General features: G+C 54.0%; 1 protein-coding gene across 1 annotated transcript in view; it reads right to left on the reverse strand.

Annotated features, from left to right (window-relative positions):
* Nucleotides 1-15,016, reverse strand: part of MACO1 (macoilin 1) — a 29,203-nt gene extending 14,187 nt beyond the window's left edge. Inside the window, exons 1-4 of the mRNA XM_054171018.1 lie at nt 14,670-15,016; nt 5,403-5,544; nt 4,325-4,451; nt 757-880 (exon numbers count right to left, since the gene is read on the reverse strand). Coding sequence (XP_054026993.1) covers nt 757-880; nt 4,325-4,451; nt 5,403-5,544; nt 14,670-14,749 — 473 coding nt within the window. The 5' untranslated portion in view covers nt 14,750-15,016. The remainder of the gene's footprint in view (nt 1-756; nt 881-4,324; nt 4,452-5,402; nt 5,545-14,669) is intronic.
* Nucleotides 15,017-18,433: the final 3,417 nt, after the last annotated feature.

The following is an 18,433-nucleotide window of genomic DNA, read 5'->3' on the forward strand; positions in this document are numbered from 1 at the left end:
AACCAAATTAATTTCAAAGCTCTATGACAGCTCTGTCAGCAAATGGAGCTGCAGGGGCTGGCTGGCAGCTCAATTCTTTACATCTTATCTGGCAGGGAGAGAAGAGGAAGAGCTAAGTTGAGTGATCAGATGTTTTCCCTTTAGAGCTTCAAGGTCAGCCTCCTAAGTGAGGCACTTCCAAAGGCTGTTTGATGCCCACAAAAGATCAGGGAATCACAGAATGGCTCAAGTTGGAAGGGACCTCAGGGATCACCTGCTCTGACCTGGGCAGGGACACCTCTCAACTAGACTCAGCTGCTCAAGGCATTGAGCACCCCCAGGCAGGAGGCAGCCACAGCCTCCCTGGGCAGCCTGTGCCAGAGCCTCACCACCCTCCTGCTGCAGAACTTCTTCCTCAGCTCCAGTCTGACCCTGCTCTGCCTCAAGCTCCAAACCATTCCCCTGGGCCTGTCTCAGACACCCTCCTGAGAAGTCCCTCTGCAGCCTTCCTGCAGGATCCCTTTCAGGTACTGGAAGGCAGCTCTGAGGTCTTCCTGTGATCTCCTGCTCCTCAGGCTGATTCTCATTCTCTACATTCCACACTCCTCACAGGCTACTGGCTGGCAAATGTGCAAGGGGAGAACTGACCAAGCAAACCTTGAGTATTTATTTCCTTTCCTGGTGTGTGTGTGGGGGGGTGGGTAAAAAAAAAGGTTAATGAGGAAAGGTAAAACCCAAAGGCAAAGGCAAGCCCCAAAGCAAGCAGAAGGCACTTACCAGTGTGCTGCAAAGGGACGACAGAGGTCCACGTGGAAGTTTTTGAGATCTTTAAACCTAATGGCTGCTTCAATATAAACAAAAAGTATCCAGAGTGATACTGTTGGTAAGCACACCCCCCTCTCTGGTGGGAGAAGAGAGAAACAAACACTTCAGGAACACGGCACAAGCAGGCAACATTTCCACAGCTATTTTTAAACCATTCCAAGAGGGAATTTTCAGGCAGAGCTGGAGTGAGTGTGCAGAGGCTCTCTCCACAATGAACTCCTTAGCAGGATTTTATTTCAAACCCACTCGGAGCTTTCATCTCTGAAGCCAACTGAGGGGAAATAGCCAGCAGGGAGGGGATTCTCCCCTCTGCTCAGACCCCACCTGGAGCACTGGGTCCAGGTCTGAGCCTCTGTGCCAGGAAGGATCTGGAGGGGCTGGAAGGTGTCCAGAGAAGGGCCACGAGGAGGAGCAGAGGGCTGGAGCTGCTCTGCTGTGAGGACAGACTGAGGGAGTTGGGGTTGTGCAGGCTGGAGAGGAGAAGGCTCCCAGAAGACCTCATTGTGGCCTTCCAGGATCTGCAGGAAAGCTGGGGAGGGACTTTGGAGGGTGTCAGGGAGGGATAGGACTGGGGGGGATGGAGCAGAACTAGAAGTGGGGAGATTGAGATTGGATGTGAGGAAGAAGTTCTTCCCCATGAGGGTGGTGAGAGCCTGGCACAGGCTGCCCAAGGAGGTGGTGGAAGCCTCCTGCCTGGAGGTGTTTGCAGCCAGGCTGGAGGTGGCTGTGAGCAACCTGTTGTGGTGTGAGGTGTCCCTGGCCATGGCAGGGGGTTGGAGCTGGCTGAGCCTTGAGCTCCCTTCCAGCCCTGACAGCTCTGTGACTCTAAATGGCTGTGGAAAGGAATGCTCCAGACATGTCTCTCTACCTGTTGATGGGGAAAACAGGAACAGGACTCCACCTGTTTTGCACTTGGTACCAACAGATCTCATTTCAGCCCCTAGCTGCTCAGCAGGGACTGATCCTCAGTCACTCAGTGGTGGCTGAGCTTCATGCTCTGCTGCCACACCTTGAGTGAAAGGGGTTGGGAGAGGTTCCTTGACACAGTCTGTGCTATGCTCTGTCCTCCATCAGCTTCAAGATCAGACTTGCTGTAACCCTGGGCAGCCTGATCTAGCTGGAGATGTCCCTGCTGATGGCAGGGGGGTTGGACAAGGGGACCTTTGAGGGTCTCTCCCAGCCCAGTGCACCCTGGGAAGCTCCTTACTGTGTCCTGTTCCTTTTCTAAGGCATCAGTGAAAAACAAGAGAAGCCCAGCTAGAGACAGAGCTTGGCAGAGAGCAGGGAAGGAGCACACATGAAGGAGCTGCAGAAGATGAGGTAATGTTTCAGCTGAGGATCTTTGACTCAGAAGTAGTTCAGCCTGGACTTCTTCACTCCAAGTTAGGTAGATCTCAGTGAACCAATCAGCTGAGGAAACAGGAGTGAGCAAGCACTGTAGTGCTTACTCCATATAGAGTAATGCAGACAAGAGCCTGCAGCTCAGAACTCTCCATCAGGACACTGCTGGTGAGAAGGGAAAACAGCAGCCAAGCAAAACTGTCTTAAACCACTTGGCCCATGGCAAACTCCATTGTTGCTTGCACACTCTACACCTGCACAAACCAACTCCAGTCACAGGCCTTGGGCCTCACAAAAATACAGAGTCCTGGAGAGCAGCCTGACATCAACATCTCCTACTGCAGAACTTCCTCCCCAGCTCCAGTCTGACCCTGCTCTGCCTCAGCTCCAAACCATTCCCCTGGGCCTGGCTCCAGACACCCTCAGGAAAAGTCTCTCTGCAGCCTTCCTGGAGGATCCCTTCAGCTACTGGAAGGCAGCTCTAAGGTCTCCCTGCAGTCTTCCCTTCTCCAGGCTGAACACCCCTAGCTCCCTCAGCCTGTGCTCACAGCAGAGGTGCTGCTTGGACCATCTTTGTGGCTCTGGACTCACTCAACAGCTCTGTAGCCTTCTCATGCTGGGGCACCAGAACTGGAGGCAGTAGAAGCTGCCAGCTTAGCATCACAGAATGGGCTGGGTTGGAAGGGACCTCCAAAGGTCAGCTCATCCAACCCTCCCTGGAGTCAGCAGGGACATCCTCAACTAGATCAGGCTATCCAGAGCTTACAGGAACTCAGCCAGGCAGAAGCCCACCTAAAATGATCCTAACTTCCAAACCAAAACCAGGGCAAGTTCCTATTCTCTAAGATAAGCATTGAAGAAGAAGCAGCCCAGAGGCTGTAGTAAATCAAAGTACTCCACAAGCTCAAGAGCTCCAGCTAAAACTGGCCCACCAGGCTTTTCCTGCAGGGTTTCTGAACACCAACCCTGAGCAGGGCTCCAGCTAACACCTTCCCATATTAATACAACCCTAAAAATAACTCCAGATTTTCCCTGTGCTTTAAATTGGGCAGCAACTGGTTCCCAGCAGCTTCCATTAGCTCCCACGTTGTCATTAGTAGAAGTGAGTAACTTGTCAGAGGGCTGACTGCATTCAGCAGCAAGCTGAGGAAGGAGCCATGCCAGCCTGCAGGCTCCTGGCATCTGCTGCCACTGCTACCAAGGAAGAACACAAAAGCCCCAAATCTCAAGGGCTTGGGGAGTGAAAAGCCTTCTGTCAACAAAAAAACCCCAAACCCCAACCACCAAACCCCAACCACCCAACACAAAGGCAAGCTTTACTCCTAAAGATCCTTGACTGAATCCCAGCAGGGCTCAGGCTGGAAGGGAGCTCAGAGCTCCTCTGCTCCAACCTCCCCACCATGCCCAGGGACACCTCTCAGCCAGACTCAGCTGCTCAAGGCACTGAGCATCCCCAGGCAGGAGGCAGCCACAGCCTCCCTGGGCAGCCTGTGCCAGAGCCTCACCACCCTGCTGCTGAAGAACTTCTCCCTCAGCTCCAGTCTGACCCTGCTCTGCCTCAGCTTCAAACCCTTCCCCCTTGGCCTGGCTCAGACACCCTCAGGAAAAGTCTCTCTGCAGCCTTCCTGCAGGATCCCTGGAAGGCAGCTCTAAGGTCCTCCCAGAGCCCTTTCTGCTCAGCAGCTGAATGCAGCTGACAGAGCTTTGACTAATACCAATTTAAATGACAATAAAATCCCAAATTAACAGCACACTAATTGAGCAGCAGGATGAATGTAACAACCTCACTGCTGCTTGTGTGTGCTCTGCATTGGCTGAATGCTTCTGTACTGGCTGAACTGCTGCAGAACTGTTAGGAAATCAGGACAACAGTTGGGCTTTTTGCTCTTGTGGAATCTGAAGTCAGGCAAATAACTATCTCCTTACTCTTCTGGAACTGTTTTTTATGGCCCTTCAGTTCCACTGCTCAACCTTTTAATGATCAGCCCAAGAAGGACCCCAGCAAAGTGCAAATCAGCATTACTGACAAAGGCAGAATAACTTCTTCTGGCCAGAACAAAACTGAATGAAGACATTATTGCAAGCAGAAGGTTTCTGCCTGTTACCCAAAGCTCTGAGCTATCTGTAGAGATAGGTAGATAGATATTCTGAAGCTGTGAATAAAGAAGAGGGAACCTACCTGTGTGCCAGACATACTGTACCCACACATAGGTGCTGGCAGCAAAGAACAGCCATTGGATTGGGATGAAGAGCAGGCAGATTATATTGGATGTGAATGCTACACAAACAAAAAACACTGAAAAGGCCTGGAAGAAGAATGAGGAGGGGGAGAAAAGAAAAGAGTGGGTTAGTCTGTTCCAACAAATACTAGCAGCTACTGAAGGGTGCCATCATGATTTCAGCACAGGAGCAGCAGTGCTGTGCATAACCCATGGCAGGGAGGGTGGAATGGAAGCATCTTTAAGGTCCCTTCCAGCCCAACCCATTCTGTGATGATCAGGGCAAAGAAAAGCAGCAGCCTGGCCACAGAGAATTGTGGGCAACTAAGGGGAAGGATTGGAAGAGACCTTAAAGCTCATCCAGTTCCAAGCCCCTGCCATGGACAGGGACACCTCCCACCAGCCCAGGCTGCTCAAGGCCTTGAACACCTCCAGGGAGGGCACAGCCACAGCCTCCCTGGGCAGCCTGTGCCAGGCTCTCCCCAGCCTCCCTGGAAAGAATTTCTTGCTGATTTTCAGTTTGAATCTTCCCTCCTCAAGCTTCAATCCCTTCCCTCTCATCCCATGGTGCCTGCTCTTCAGCAAGTCTCCAGACAGCTACATTTAACTCCTTACTGCTCTGTTTGAAGACTCCTTTGCACTTCTGAGCCAGTATTGCCATCACTACATTCTCCATCTGGAACAACCACCCCCAACCAAGCAGCAGTGTCATTTAGTCTCTGGACAAGAAGTCAATCTCTCAACAGGCAAGGGCTTGTGTTTTCTTCCCCAGAACACCCTGTGGTGCAGGGATGCAAACCTCACTAACCTCAGGAATTCACACAGTGCCTTCCTCTGGTGCAAATGCTGAGTGCTAGATGCTCCACTTGCTCATGCCACAGACAAAACAGGCAGGCAGAGAGGAGAGACTTGAGCCTGGGTCACTTTCCAAATCCCTCCTCTGGTGGAAATGACCATCAGCACCACCCAAGGCAGAATGTGCCCTGGAAGCCTGCAGGCTTTCCCTCCCAAGGGCCAGAGGGTGTGGGTGGTACTCACCAAGCCCTGGTATCGGAAGGAATCGTAAACACTCCTGATGAAGAGCCAGAACGGCCACAGGTACTCAAATCTGAACTCCAGGACAAAATCTGCCAGCAGCACCAGGGCCCAGACCACCAGGAACTTCAGGTACAGGAAAGTACTGCACAAGAACACACAAAGAAAGGGAATTTCAGGTTAGCACCTCCAAGCAGTTAATGCTACTCATCTGCACTTGCTTGTGGAGGAGCAGAGAGCCAGGAGGATTGGCAAGGATTGCATTGCAGCAAGTGCAGCCACTCCAAAAAGCCCCCCCAAAAGCCCCCAAACAACAAAACCCCACACCCCCAGACAAAGGAGAAACTCAAAAGCCACAAAAGAACCCCAGAAAAATAGAGGCACAGGAGCCTGGAGCCCAGACAGCCCAAGAGCTAAATCATTTCACAGGAGCCTTGAGACCAGACAGCCTGAGAGCTCTCAATTATTTCCAAGCCACATTCCCTTGTATGTGGAACCACTGCTGATCCTCCCTGGCTCCACAGCTCCAAACACTCTGAGATCAGATCTAACACAGCAGCACCTGAGGGCTCAGCCCAAGGAGGAGGAGGCAAACCCCCTCTTGGCCAAAGCCCAGTGCCCAGAGCTCTAGGATGTTCCTCCACTCTCCCCAGACCCTGCTGCACTGCACTGGGGTGGCTGCTCTGAGGGGGGGGTGGGGGGTGGTAGAATGTACATTTTTTGCTTAGATCAAGGGCAGTTTTCCCTTCAGCAAGTGGTTTCCCTCCTCTCTCACACTGCCAACAAGTTCTGTAGAACTTTGCCCTGGAATGTTTACTGATAAGCTGCCAAGAGTTTGCACAGCCAGTGCCAGGTAGGGTCAAGTTTCTGCACCACTCATGGACATGGAGCTTGTTTAGGAAGCTGTGCAGAGCTCCAGAGCAGATACAAGAGGGAAAATGTCTAGCAGAAGGCTGGAAGGGAGCTCAAAGCCCTTCTGCTCCAACCCCCCCACCATGCCCAGGGACAGCTCTCAGCCAGACTCAGCTGCTCAAGGCCTCATCCAGCCTGGCCTTGAACACCCCCAGGCAGGAGGCAGCCACAGCCTCCCTGGGCAGCCTGTGCCAGAGTCTCAGCACCCTCCTGCTGAAGAACTTCCTTAGCTGCAGCCTAACCCTGCTTCAAACCTTTCCCCCTTGCCCTGTTGCTAGACAGGTCCCTGCCTGCACATGCTGCTGGTCTCTGTTTACTGAAGTTCAGATCTCCAACACAATCCTAGTGCAAGCAGCTGCACCCAGGAGCCATTCAGACACAAGAGGTGACAGATACTTGGCTCCACAGCCACCACATTCCTCCTGGCCATGCTGCTGAGCTGCACATGTGCAGCTCTAAAGACCTGAGAGAACTCCCTCGAAGCATCACACCCAGGCAATCATTCTTCTGGCTGTTGTGTGGTGTAGGCACCTCTTCCCTGGGCTGAACTCCTAGCTCTTGCTCCTTTTTCTGCCCCTGAAGCCCAGAAACTCGTAGCAAATGAGAGCTGTCAGAAGCAGTGCTGCTCAGCTGGTAAGGGCTGCTCTAAGTTAAAGCATTTGCTGAGTAAGAGCTCTGTAACACAGCCATTAAAGTGAGTTCTGATATCAAACCCCTATCAGTCCCCAGGCCCTGGTGACTTTCACCACCTTTTAAAGGGGAATTGTAACAGCACAACACTTGGAAGAAGCTTCTCCCCACAATATTCAAGAGCTTGCTTCTCAGGCATCTGAAGGACTCAAAGGCAATTAAGCATTTAATGAGTACAAGACTGAGACACAAGACAGTTATTTCCTTTTATAAAGCACTTCATCCACTTGTGTTGGCCTCAGCAACCAAGCTGTGGGGTGGGGAACACGTTCAGAGGATCAGCTGCAGGAGCCCTCATGCTGCTTTATTTTTAGCTTGGCTGTTAGGAACTATTTCTTTGGTGCAAGAGTGGCCAGGGGCTGGCAGAGGCTGCCCAGCGAGGTGGTGGAGTCCCCAGCCCTGGAGGTGTTCAAGAAACCTTTGGCCATGGCACTTGGGGCCATGGTTTGGTGGCCATGGTGGGGTTGGGTTGCTGGCTGCACTCAATGATCTCAGAGGTCTCTTCCACCTGCAAGAATTCTATGGTTCTATGCATGCAGGCACTTAGAGGAAACATTTTAGAGGTACTGTACTCCATTCGTTGCTTTTCTTTACCCCTTGCTCCCCCCAGAGACTGCAGCACATCACTAAACACCTCAGCCTCATCCCTGGAGGTGTTTGCAGCCAGGCTGGAGGTGGCTGTGAGCAACCTGCTGTGGTGTGAGGTGTCCCTGCCCATGGCAGGGGGTTGGGACTGGCTGAGCCTTCAGGCCCCTTCCAAGCCTGACAGTTCTGTGATTCTATAAGAGTGATCCAAGCAGCAGCCTCAGAACACCAATCCCCTCCTGGGGATGGGCTGGCTTTACAGGGGGTGCTGAGCTTCTGTGCTGCCACAGCTCCACACACAGCTGGCTGACAGCACCTTGGCTGCACACTGCAGTCTGCAGATGGCAAGGAGCCTTTGTAGGAGGGAGGCAAGAACACAAATCTCAGCTCCCCTTCTCCTGTGAAGGTGTAAGCTGCACACCAAGGGTGCTGTGCCTGGCAGGCACATGGCTCATCAGTTGACTTACAGGTGCCTCCTGAACAGACACCTCCTCAGGGAAGGCAGGAATCAGCAATAGCTGAAAACCAGCCAGCAAGAGTTGAAGCTCCAAGAACAGCAGGCTGAGAGACCTCTCCCTTGGCCACCTTCAGCACTGCTCTGCTGTTTGGTACCACAGACCCCTGAAGTAAGATCAGAGGCATGAGATGACTGAAATCATTCAGCAGCAGCCCTCCTCCCTCTCTCTGCTTTGTACCAGCCTCCTCATCTTCGCTCCTCAGAGCCTCGATCCCTCCCAGGCACGGTTCCTCCCTTGCCATCGTTATCGAGGCTCTGTCCCTCCGCACCTCCCCTCCCCTCCCACCCCCAGCCCGCCCTCGGAGCCCAGCCCCAGCCCTTCGGTGCCTGTGAACCTCTCCCCTGGTCATTGATCTTTCCGGGCACATCCACACATCTCTCCAGTTCCGATAGCTGCTGCGTCAGTAGCCTCAGAGATAACATTCAGCCGGCCAAGTGCTTCCTAACCTCCCCAGCCCTCAGCTCGGCGAGGCTCAGCCCTGCTCCGGGACGCCCATTAGGATGCCGAGCAGGCTCTCCCTACAGGGCAAGACCCCTGCAGGCCAAGTGCCTCCGAGCAGGCTCTCCCTACAGGCAAGTGCCTCCGGGCAGGCTCTCCCTGCAGGCCAAGTGCCTCCGGGCAGGCTCTCCCCACAGGCCAAGACCCCTGCAGGCCAAGTGCCTCCGAGCAGGCTCTCCCCACAGGCCAAGACCCCTGCAGGCCAAGTGCCTCCGGGCAGGCTCTCCCTGCAGGCCAAGTGCCTCCGAGCAGGCTCTCCCCACAGGCCAAGACCCCTGCAGGCCAAGTGCCTCCGAGCAGGCTCTCCCCACAGGCCAAGACCCCTGCAGGCCAAGTGCCTCCGAGCAGGCTCTCCCCACAGGGCAAGACCCCTGCAGGCCAAGTGCCTCCGAGCAGGCTCTCCCCACAGGGCAAGACCCCTGCAGGCCAAGTGCCTCCAGGCAGGCTCTCCCTGCAGGCCAAGACCCCTGCAGGCCAAGTGCCTCCGAGCAAGCTCTCCCCACAGGCCAAGACCCCTGCAGGCCAAGTGCCTCTGGTCTGGGTTAGCCAATTTTCTGCACGTGTCAAAGGGGGGGAAATAAAATCCCCCCCACCCCTGCCTGCAGTGCTGGGCCAGAGGGTGAAGGAGGCCAGGCCCTCCCCGCCAAGCCCAGCATAGGGCATGTAATCCCGGAGGGGGGAGGCTGGACACACTGCTGAGGAGAGCAGGGGAGCAGAAGGAGCGGCGATCACAGCGCTGCAGCCCCTCTGAAAGGTCAAGTGGCTGCTAAGGTACACCAGAGAGAAAGACTTCTCCATAACCCAGCAGTGCCTGGGCCCCCCCCTGTCAATTTTCCAACACATCATTTTCCTCCTTGCTCTTCCTCCCTGCCCCCCAGTGCCAGATGCCATTGCCTTTTTCTTTCCCCCTTGGGTTTTTGGGTGGTTCCTCCTTTTCCCCCTTCTCTTCTTCTCTGCTCTCTTTTTCCTGCCCCACAGAAACAGACACTGTGCTTGCTGCAAGGTAAAAACACCTAAAAACACAGAAACTCACTCAAGGAAACCTCCCCAGATTCAAACCACACCTCAAATCCAAAGTGGGAGCAGCACTGGGGGCATGTTGCATTCTGCAGCCTGACTCACACAAGACAATGACAGCGAAGAGGAAGGCAGCCGGAGGGTGGCAGGGTGCCAAGCACAGAGGAAGGCTTGAGAAAGGTGAAGCTGAGCACACTCTGCTCACCCTTGCTCATCTCCCATCACCACCTCAAGGTTACCCAGCCAGAACACTGGGGATGTCAAATGGCCACCGCTGGAGGATGCCAAAGAACACACAAATAGATGGAAGGTATTTAGTGGTGGACATGAAAGGTGACAACAGAGTAAACACAGCAAGAATGGAGGGGAGAAAACACAGCTGCTGGGGTGTGCCAGGGCTGTGTGACAGGACCAGGGGGGATGGCTCCAAACTGGAAGGAGCTGGATTGAGATGAGACACTAGGAAAAAACTCAACCCCAGGAGGGTGGTGAGGCTCTGGGACAGGCTGCCCAGAGATGCTGTGGAGGCTCCATCCCTGAAAGCCAGGTTGGATGGGGCCTTGAGCAGCCTGATCCAGCAGGAGATGTTGGTGTCACAGAGGGGGGTTGGAACTAGATGATCTTCCAGGTGCCTTCTAACCCAAACCATCCCATGATGCTACATTGGGAGCTATGATGTGAAACACTTGCTGACTGAATGGGTGAGAAGGAAAATGCAAAGAATCCCAGGAAACTTTCCAGCCTATTTATTCACTGTCTGATAATGGCACAGAACAGGCCAGCTGAGCCATGGAAAGGAAGACAAACCAGAAAACTCCTAGCAGTGATTCTGGAAGCAAGTGCAAGGGGCTGCAGAAGCACAGGCATGAAATCAGCAAGTGGAACTGTAGTGCTGAAACCCACTGGGGTAACTCAGCTGAGAACACCAGATCCAGAGCACAGCAAATAAAGCAGGAGGAACTGCAGTGTGCAGGGAATGAAAGTCACTGGCAGAGGGAAGTGGGATTACAGCTACCATTGGGGCTGACACTGCAGAACACATTTAAATGCAAGTTAAATTAGATTTGAGATCTGAATTTCAGTTAAAGGCCTAAAAGGCAGCACTGCTGGTTTGTTACAGACCTCCAGGGCAGGCTGAGAAGAAAATGGTTTTCCCCTCCATCTAGAAAGCCTATAAAAAAAGTGCCAGAACAAATCAGGAGGAAGAATCATCACAGGTTTCAAAAGGAAAAGCCTAAAAAGAAAGCAAGCCACACTCCTGAAGTCAGTAATGAACTGTTCTGCCCTGCAGTTTATTTGGCTGTCAGCAGAGCTAAGAATCAAGTCCTTGGAAAGAAGCCACATCAGAAGCTGGGTGGCACAGAGAACCAGAAGTCCCCAGCACAGGGCTCGTGGTATGATGCCCAGCAGGAGATGCCCAGCCTGCCCCTATGCCAATCAGTAAGCACTTGGAGCTCAGACACAGACATCCTCCCAGGCACTCACTTGGCTGCCAGCCCAGGCTAGGGCTGTGATAAGGGCAATATATATCCATAGGGCTGCAAACATTCCCATTCCCCAAGTGTCTGAGGCCTGCTGTCAGGAAATGCAGGAGCCCCAGCACGAGTCAGCTGCTGTGACAGTGCAAGCTAAAGCCACTGCCATGTGGAACTCATCTTGAAACCCAACCAGCCACAGAATTGGTACCAAGTGCCAGTATGACTCAGTAGAGCCTAAACCAGCAGCATCAGCAAGAAAGCAGATCAAGGATGGGGACTGGGAAGAGTTAGGAGCAAGCAGCAACAAGTAAACTTTAATTGCTTAACTGATGACAAGCTGCAATGAATACTTTAATTAACAATTAAGGTTTTCAGGCATGTTCAGTGTCAGAGGTATGATGTTAATCAGGCAGGAGCTGCAGAACAACGGCAACAGAGAGCCTGAAAAGCAGCTAAAAAGGCCAAGTTTTGAACACACACTGTGGAAAAAGCCAGGAGCTCTCATGATGCCCATCATGAGTTTGTTGGATTTGGAGGCCTACTGAAAGCACAGCTCTGTTCTGATTGTTGTGATGCTCCCTCTGCACTGTAACACCTCTAAATATCACAAGTACTGCACATAGTAGATGGGGATTCATCAGGTTTTGCAGAGCACAGATGGTAGCATTCAGCTGAAGCTGTGGTACTGCACCACTGCCACCCAAGGCTTCAGGCACAGGGGGAAAGATCTAAAGGCAGTGCTGGCACATCATGAAGGACCTCAGAGCTGGAGATGGGGAGGGAAAATAAACTGAAAGGGGGGAAAAGGGCAAAGAGCAGGAGGAAGGAAACTGCAGAATGGAAAAAGCAGTCTGAAGAAGAGCAGGGAGGGCAGCTGCTGGCAAGCTGGGGGGGAAGGGGCAGGGGGAAGATTGGTCAGGAATGACTTTGGAAGTGTTTATGAGGGGCTGAAGCCAAACAGCCCATTTAATTCAGGCAGTAAATGTGTGTGTGTGTGTATGTGGGGGGGGGGAAGTACTTTAAAGAAATACAGCTGTAAAATTTCAAGTAGGTGAGGCTGTGAACCCTCAGAGCTCCTGCATGAGCTGGCACAGCACTTCACATCCAGGGTGCCAGGCAGTTCACATTTTTCACTGCACCCTGAGATGTTTTATTCCTAACTCTGTGACTATGAATGCTTTTTTTCCCAGGTGCTTCTTGTAATGTGCTTCAGATTTACACCCAGAGAGCACCCCACCAGCAGCAGTGCTGCAGGACAATTCCTTCCTTGCTTCACCTGCCCCACAACCCCTCAGCTTTGCAGCTTCTCAAGGGCACTGACATGTGTCTGCCAGTGCCAGCTGTGCCTGGCTCTGCACCCAAAGCTTGGAGAGGGAACAAGGAGGGGAAGATTGGCCTCGATTTCAAAAAGCAAACAAAAATCCTAGCAGAGTTGAGTATCTCAATCATGCTGTTTGTTCAGCCTTTGCTTTGCTTGTAACACTATGATGCTACCTACTGATAACTGTATTTACTGGCTTTGTGTAAGCTGATGGTGACAATTAAGATAAATAGAGTAAACAAGTGCAGTAATTACAGGAATGGAGCGATCTATAGTTATAGGAGAAGCTACCTGTATCTCTTTGAGCTATGGAGGGCAAAGAAAAGAGAAGGGGGTAAAAAAACAACAGGGGAAAAGAGAAGCAGGAGACAAAAATCAAGAGAAGGAGCCAGGATCTGTGTAGAAATCCCTCTCCCTGCTTGGATTTCCAGAGTCAAGCCTTCGCTCTACTTCCAATCTTCCTTCTGTGGGATGATATTTTGAAGTCACTGACTACTCCTGTGCCTCCAAAAGCTGCATGAAACAAAGGCTAAAAATGAAACACAGTCTAAAAAGCTTAGCCCTGAACTAAAACATCCAGCAGAAGTTAGTCCAAGAAGCCAGGTGTCTGTCTCAGCTCTCCACACAGCTCCAACAGCTCTCCACGCTCAACACACTCATCAGCTGGTGGTGCTCTCAGCTTTGACTGCTTTTCCTTCCTTCCCTCACCCCACCTGCCCAGCCAGCCACCTCACAGACAACAGAGAGCACAGGAGTGTGAAGGACTTCCCAAAACTGAGTAATTCTGTAAGGCATTGCTTGTACCTGAATTCTTTTCCTATGATCAATCATCTCAAATATGAACTTGTGAGCAATGGATGCCTTTGAACATCCCAAGCACCATTTCCTCAACACCTGAGAGTCAAAAGCAACTCTGCTCTCACGCAGGGATTCGCTGGGTGCGGAGGGGCTGTGACAGCTGGTGAGGGCTCACAATCAACTGCTTCCCTCGTGCAAAGCTAACATCTGCACTGTATGAGTTTGCTCAAGCTTCCAGCCACTGCATACAGAAACCTCAACTGAACTAGAAACAGGAGTGGATCACTGTGCTCAAGCAAGCTTTGCAAAGCTTCCCAACTAACCCAAACTCAGAAGTTTTATTCAGAGAAACAGAATCAGTGTCTGTCAGATAAAATTCGGCATGCACAGCCAGGAAGGCAAAGCTCTGAAATGCTCTTTAAAATATGCTCACCACAAGCAAACACCTGGGAACGTCTCCCTGCTCCGGGGTGCTCTGCATGTAAACACCTGGCAAACGAGCTGCTGTTCAAAGGCACCGCGGAGCTGCTGCCCATGAACGTGGATCTCCCTTCACTACACTTCCCTTTCTCACTCCGTAGGGCAGCGGTAAGACAGATACCTGCTGTGTTTGCCCCACCACGAGGCCATCCAGCCCAGCTCCGGGCAGCACCCACGCAGGCTGTCGCTCGCTGCTCCACCTTTCACCCCGGCACACTTCCACCGCAGAGGCCACGGCACAGGCACCTTCACCACCACGTGAAGCCCAAGTTTCTCAGCCTTAGTGCAAGCGGCTGCCTAGCGCCAGGCAGAAGGCAGCCTGCTCTGCCACGCTGCTGCTGTCACACAACCGGAGAATCGTTCAATTGTTGCAGCTGGGAACGACGTTCAGGATCGCCGAGTCCAACCATTACCTAACTCTGCCAAGTCTGGCGCTGAACCACGTCTTTCGGCATCACATCCCTTTGAACCACAGCGTGCGGTTCACCAGCCTGACCCCTCCGGGAACACCCAGCCCCGAGAAATCGCCCGGAAAACCTCTACCGGGAGACAGGGCGGCGAGGGTCGTCTGCAGGGTCCAACGCCCGGGCACGAAGGTGGGGGGAGGCTCCCAACGGCTCCTCGCTGCTTCCTTCAGGCAGAGCCGACAGGACCTTGGCCAGCAGCTCCCCCCCGGCCCCAGCGCCTCGGCGGAGCCGGCAGCAGGGGAGGGGGCGGCGGAGGGGTCGGTGCGGCCTAGCGACGGCGCGAGCAGGACGCGGGGCGGGGCAGGGCAGGGCAGCGCCTGAGGGGAGCCGGGACGCCATGTCGCGGCGGCCCCCACTGACAGGGTCGCGGCGGGGACGCGGGACAGCGGGGAGCCGTTGAAGGGACGACGCTGCGAAGGGAGCGGGCCGGCGCATTCCCTCTCCCTCTTCCTCCTCCTTCTCCTTCCTCTCCACCGCCACCGCCACCACCACCCTCCGCTCCGTACCTGCCGTAGATGCCCTCGGTGATGCGGTTGCGTTTGAGCGGCCGCCGCAGTTTGCTGCAGTCCGCGCTCCGCCGCTTCATCCTCCCGGCCGCCTCCGGCCCGGCCCAGCCCGGCCCGGGGCCCGCCGCCGCCGCCGCGCTCCCGGCCCCGCGCTGCCCTGGCCCGCCCCGCTCACGGCAGCAGCATCCGCCCCTCGCGGGGGGTTCCTTCGCCCGGGGCTGGGGTCGCTGGTTTGCCTTTTTTTTTTTTTCCCCTTGGTATTTTTTTTCCAGGTGTTTTTTTTTTTTTTCTCCCTGGGAAACAAAGAAATAAAAATAATTCCTGGTCCGTCCCTCCCCGCCGCGTCCCCCCGCGCAGTCGCCGCGCAGCGCCCCGCCTCTTGCGGCGCCGCCCAATCAAGCTGCCGACTCCGCCGGAATGACAGCGTGCTCGACCAATAGGCAGCGCGGAAAGGCAGACGGACGGCTGAGGAGCCCCATGGCGACACCAGAAAGTTGATTCTGCCCAGCGCCACCGGCTGGCCCGCCCACGCCCTTGATTGACGGCCACGCCAGCCCGTCAAAGGGAGGGAGTCGTGAATTGATGGCTTGCGGGCCAATCCGTGAGAAGGTTTCGTTCTTTTCCCGCCTACTGTCCTTCTGCGCTTGTTCCCGCCCTGTGCTGTGATCGACAGCGAAGCTTCCCAATGGAAGAGGCAAATAAAAATAAAAGGACAGCGCAGCTATCCACTCGGAAACGGAAGAAGGAGGGCTCAATTTCCTCTGTCACACTAGCACTGAAGTACCGCCCCTTATACTTGATTGACAAGCTTGCTGGCAAATAAGCTGTTGGGAATGGGGAAGCTAAGCTCTGGCAGCTTGTCGCGCCCTGTACGTCCCCCATCGCACAGCCCTGTACTGACAGCTCACGGAGGAGGAGAAAACTGAGTGACTGACACATCCCCTCCAGCCAATAAAGGACCCACACAGTTGAGTGACAAGAGGCCGGTCCAATCGTGAGGCAGTAAGTGAGGAGGGGTGGGGCGACCTGGCCTCTCTTTCCCCGGTCGGCCCAAAGACGGACGGTGGCTGGAGATGGGCCAATCAGAGGTCACGAGGGAAGCCAGCCTTTGGCCAATGGGAAGGTAGTCCCTAAGGGAGGCCTGTCGGGAGGGGCTGATGTTCAGCCAATGGGAGGTGAGGGGAGGGGCAGAGCGGTCCCGCCACCGCCCGCGGCTGCCGAGTCACGGCCGGACAGCGCAGCGCCGCCGGCTTGGGGCCCGGGGGTTGTGGTTTGGGATCTCCACACCCCGGCGTCCGCTCGGCATAGTCCCCGCCCCGAGCCTCTGTGGCTTCCCTTGGACTGCGGAAAGCGTGAGGAACCCGATGGCGGCCCCCGAGCCTGAGGGAGGCCTGGCCCGCTGCGGCACCCGCCCGCCCTCGGGCTGGTTGGGGGCTGGTGCCCAGGGATCTCCCCTCCGTTCCTGGCTGCCTTGGCTTCTCCAGCCTCGCGCTGGGCTGGGCCTGAGGAGCTTGCCAGGCCTCTGTGGCCGTAACGGACCTCCCTGAGCGAGTCACACGACGCTGCGCTGAGTCTGAGGCGTGCGGCTCCTGACGTGCCTTCGAACTGGCACAGAAGAGTGGGCGTGAGGCTGCTGGGGTCGCGCTGCAGGCAGTGGAGCTCTCGCTTGGAGGCGGTTTTGTACTTCACGCCCTGTCACATCATGAATACAGAATGAACCAGGTTGGAAAAGACCTTCGAGACCATCGAGTCCAACCTATCACCCAGCACCATCTGACCAACTAAACCATGGCACCAAGTGCCTCATCCAGGCTGTGTTTAAATACCTCCAGGGATGGTGACTCCACCACCTCCCTGGACAGCACTTCCCAATGGCCAATCTCTCTGAAGAATTTCTTCCTTGCATCCAGCCCAAACCTCCCCTGGCACAGCTTGAGACTGTGTCCTCTTGTTCTGCTGCTGGCTGCCTGGGAGAAGAGACCAACCCCCACCTGGCTACAACCTTCCTTCAGGTAGTTGTAGAGAGCAATAAGGTCTCCCCTGAGCCTCCTCCAGGTTAAACAACCCTAGCTCTCAATCTCTCCTCACAGGGCTGTGCTCCAGACCCCTCCCCAGCTTTGTTGCCCTTCTCTGGACACCTTCCAGCACCTCAACATCTTTCCTAACCTGAGGGAGTGTAAGCTGTTGATCAGCACTCACACGGTGGTGTGCCACCCCAGGGACAGCCAGGGCTGCCTTTCTAGCCTGTGCTGTATTTCCCCTGAGTGGTGATGCTGAGAGGGGATCTGGTAACAAGTGTCAGGTTCCATTGTGTTCATCTGACCGTGGCCAAGTGCTGAAAGGAGCCCAGGGTCACTCTCACTCTGGGGGTGAGCCCTGGGAGTTTGTTGAAAGCTAATTGGATGCATTGATTTATAAACCACACAAAAGACACTGCATCAATGAACTAAATCAATGTCCAAATTGCCCTTTCAGCTGTTGGGCTTTTTCTTGGCTGGAGAATGTTTGCCAGCTCTGAGTGACCCCCCCCATGGTCACAGAATTCCCATCACAAGGAGCTGAGCAGGGGACTTTAACACACTGGGATTTCACTGAAGCCAGGGCAGCACCTGGGGAAGTCTCTGAATGTCCTTTAGGAGTGAAGTGGGGGCTAAGGTGCTTAAGTCCTGGGTTTGTTAGTCCTGAGTGATGTGGGGATTAAGGTGCTTAAGCCCTGGGTTTGTTAGGCCTGAGTGATGTGGGGATTAAGGTGCTTAAGCCCTGGGTTTGTTAGGCCTGAGTGGTGTGGGGGTTAAGGTCCTTAGTCCTGGGTTTAAAGGCTGGTGACCCAGTTCGGGGTGTGTGAGGAAGGTGCAGTGTCTCACCACGAATGCCACCTTCACAGAGGGCTTCAGAACTCGGCCATGCAGCCAGGGCTCGCAGGAGGAACTTGCTGAGACCCCAGGGAGGTCGAACTTTTCTGCCTCGTGTTTGTACAACGCAGCTCTTTGTGGCCAGCAGGTGGCTTTCTGCCCCCTTGTTTGTGCCGTGCCCGCCTCCAGCAGGGCTCTGGGCTTGGGAATGGCCTCAGAGGAGGAAAGCTGAGGCATCATTATGTGAATGTAATGCCCTGGGTTAGCTGAACCAAGAGAGTTCCAAGCTAGCAAAAAAAAAAAGCAGAGTGGATATGGAGCAGGTAGCAGTGTTCAGTTTATGGCTCCTTGGATTGTCCTCAGCAGCCAAAGCATCAACAACAGCCAAAGCATCAACAACAGCCAACTCATCTGATCAACAACAGCCAAACCATCAACAACAGCCAAAGCATCAACAACAGCCAACTCATCTGATCAACAACAGCCAAAGCATCAACAACAGCCAACTCATCTGATCAACAACAGCCAAAGCATCAACAACAGCCAAAGCATCAACAACAGCCAACTCATCTGATCAACAACAGCCAACTCATCTGATCAACAACAGCCAACTCATCTGATCAACAACAGCCAAACCATCAACAACAGCCAAACCATCAACAACAGCCAAACCATCAACAACAGCCAACTCATCTGATCAACAACAGCCAAATCAACAACAGCCAAACCACCTCAACTCATCTGATCAACAACAGCCAAATCATCTGATCAACAACAGCCAAACCATCAACAACAGCCAACTCATCTGATCAACAACAGCCAACTCATCTGATCAACAACAGCCAACTCATCTGATCAACAACAGCCAAATCATCAACAACAGCCAAACCACCTTATCTAACAACAGCCAAA

The sequence above is a fragment of the Dryobates pubescens genome, chromosome 20 (genome assembly GCF_014839835.1).
Source record: "Dryobates pubescens isolate bDryPub1 chromosome 20, bDryPub1.pri, whole genome shotgun sequence".
In the NCBI taxonomy this organism is placed as follows: domain Eukaryota; kingdom Metazoa; phylum Chordata; class Aves; order Piciformes; family Picidae; genus Dryobates; species Dryobates pubescens.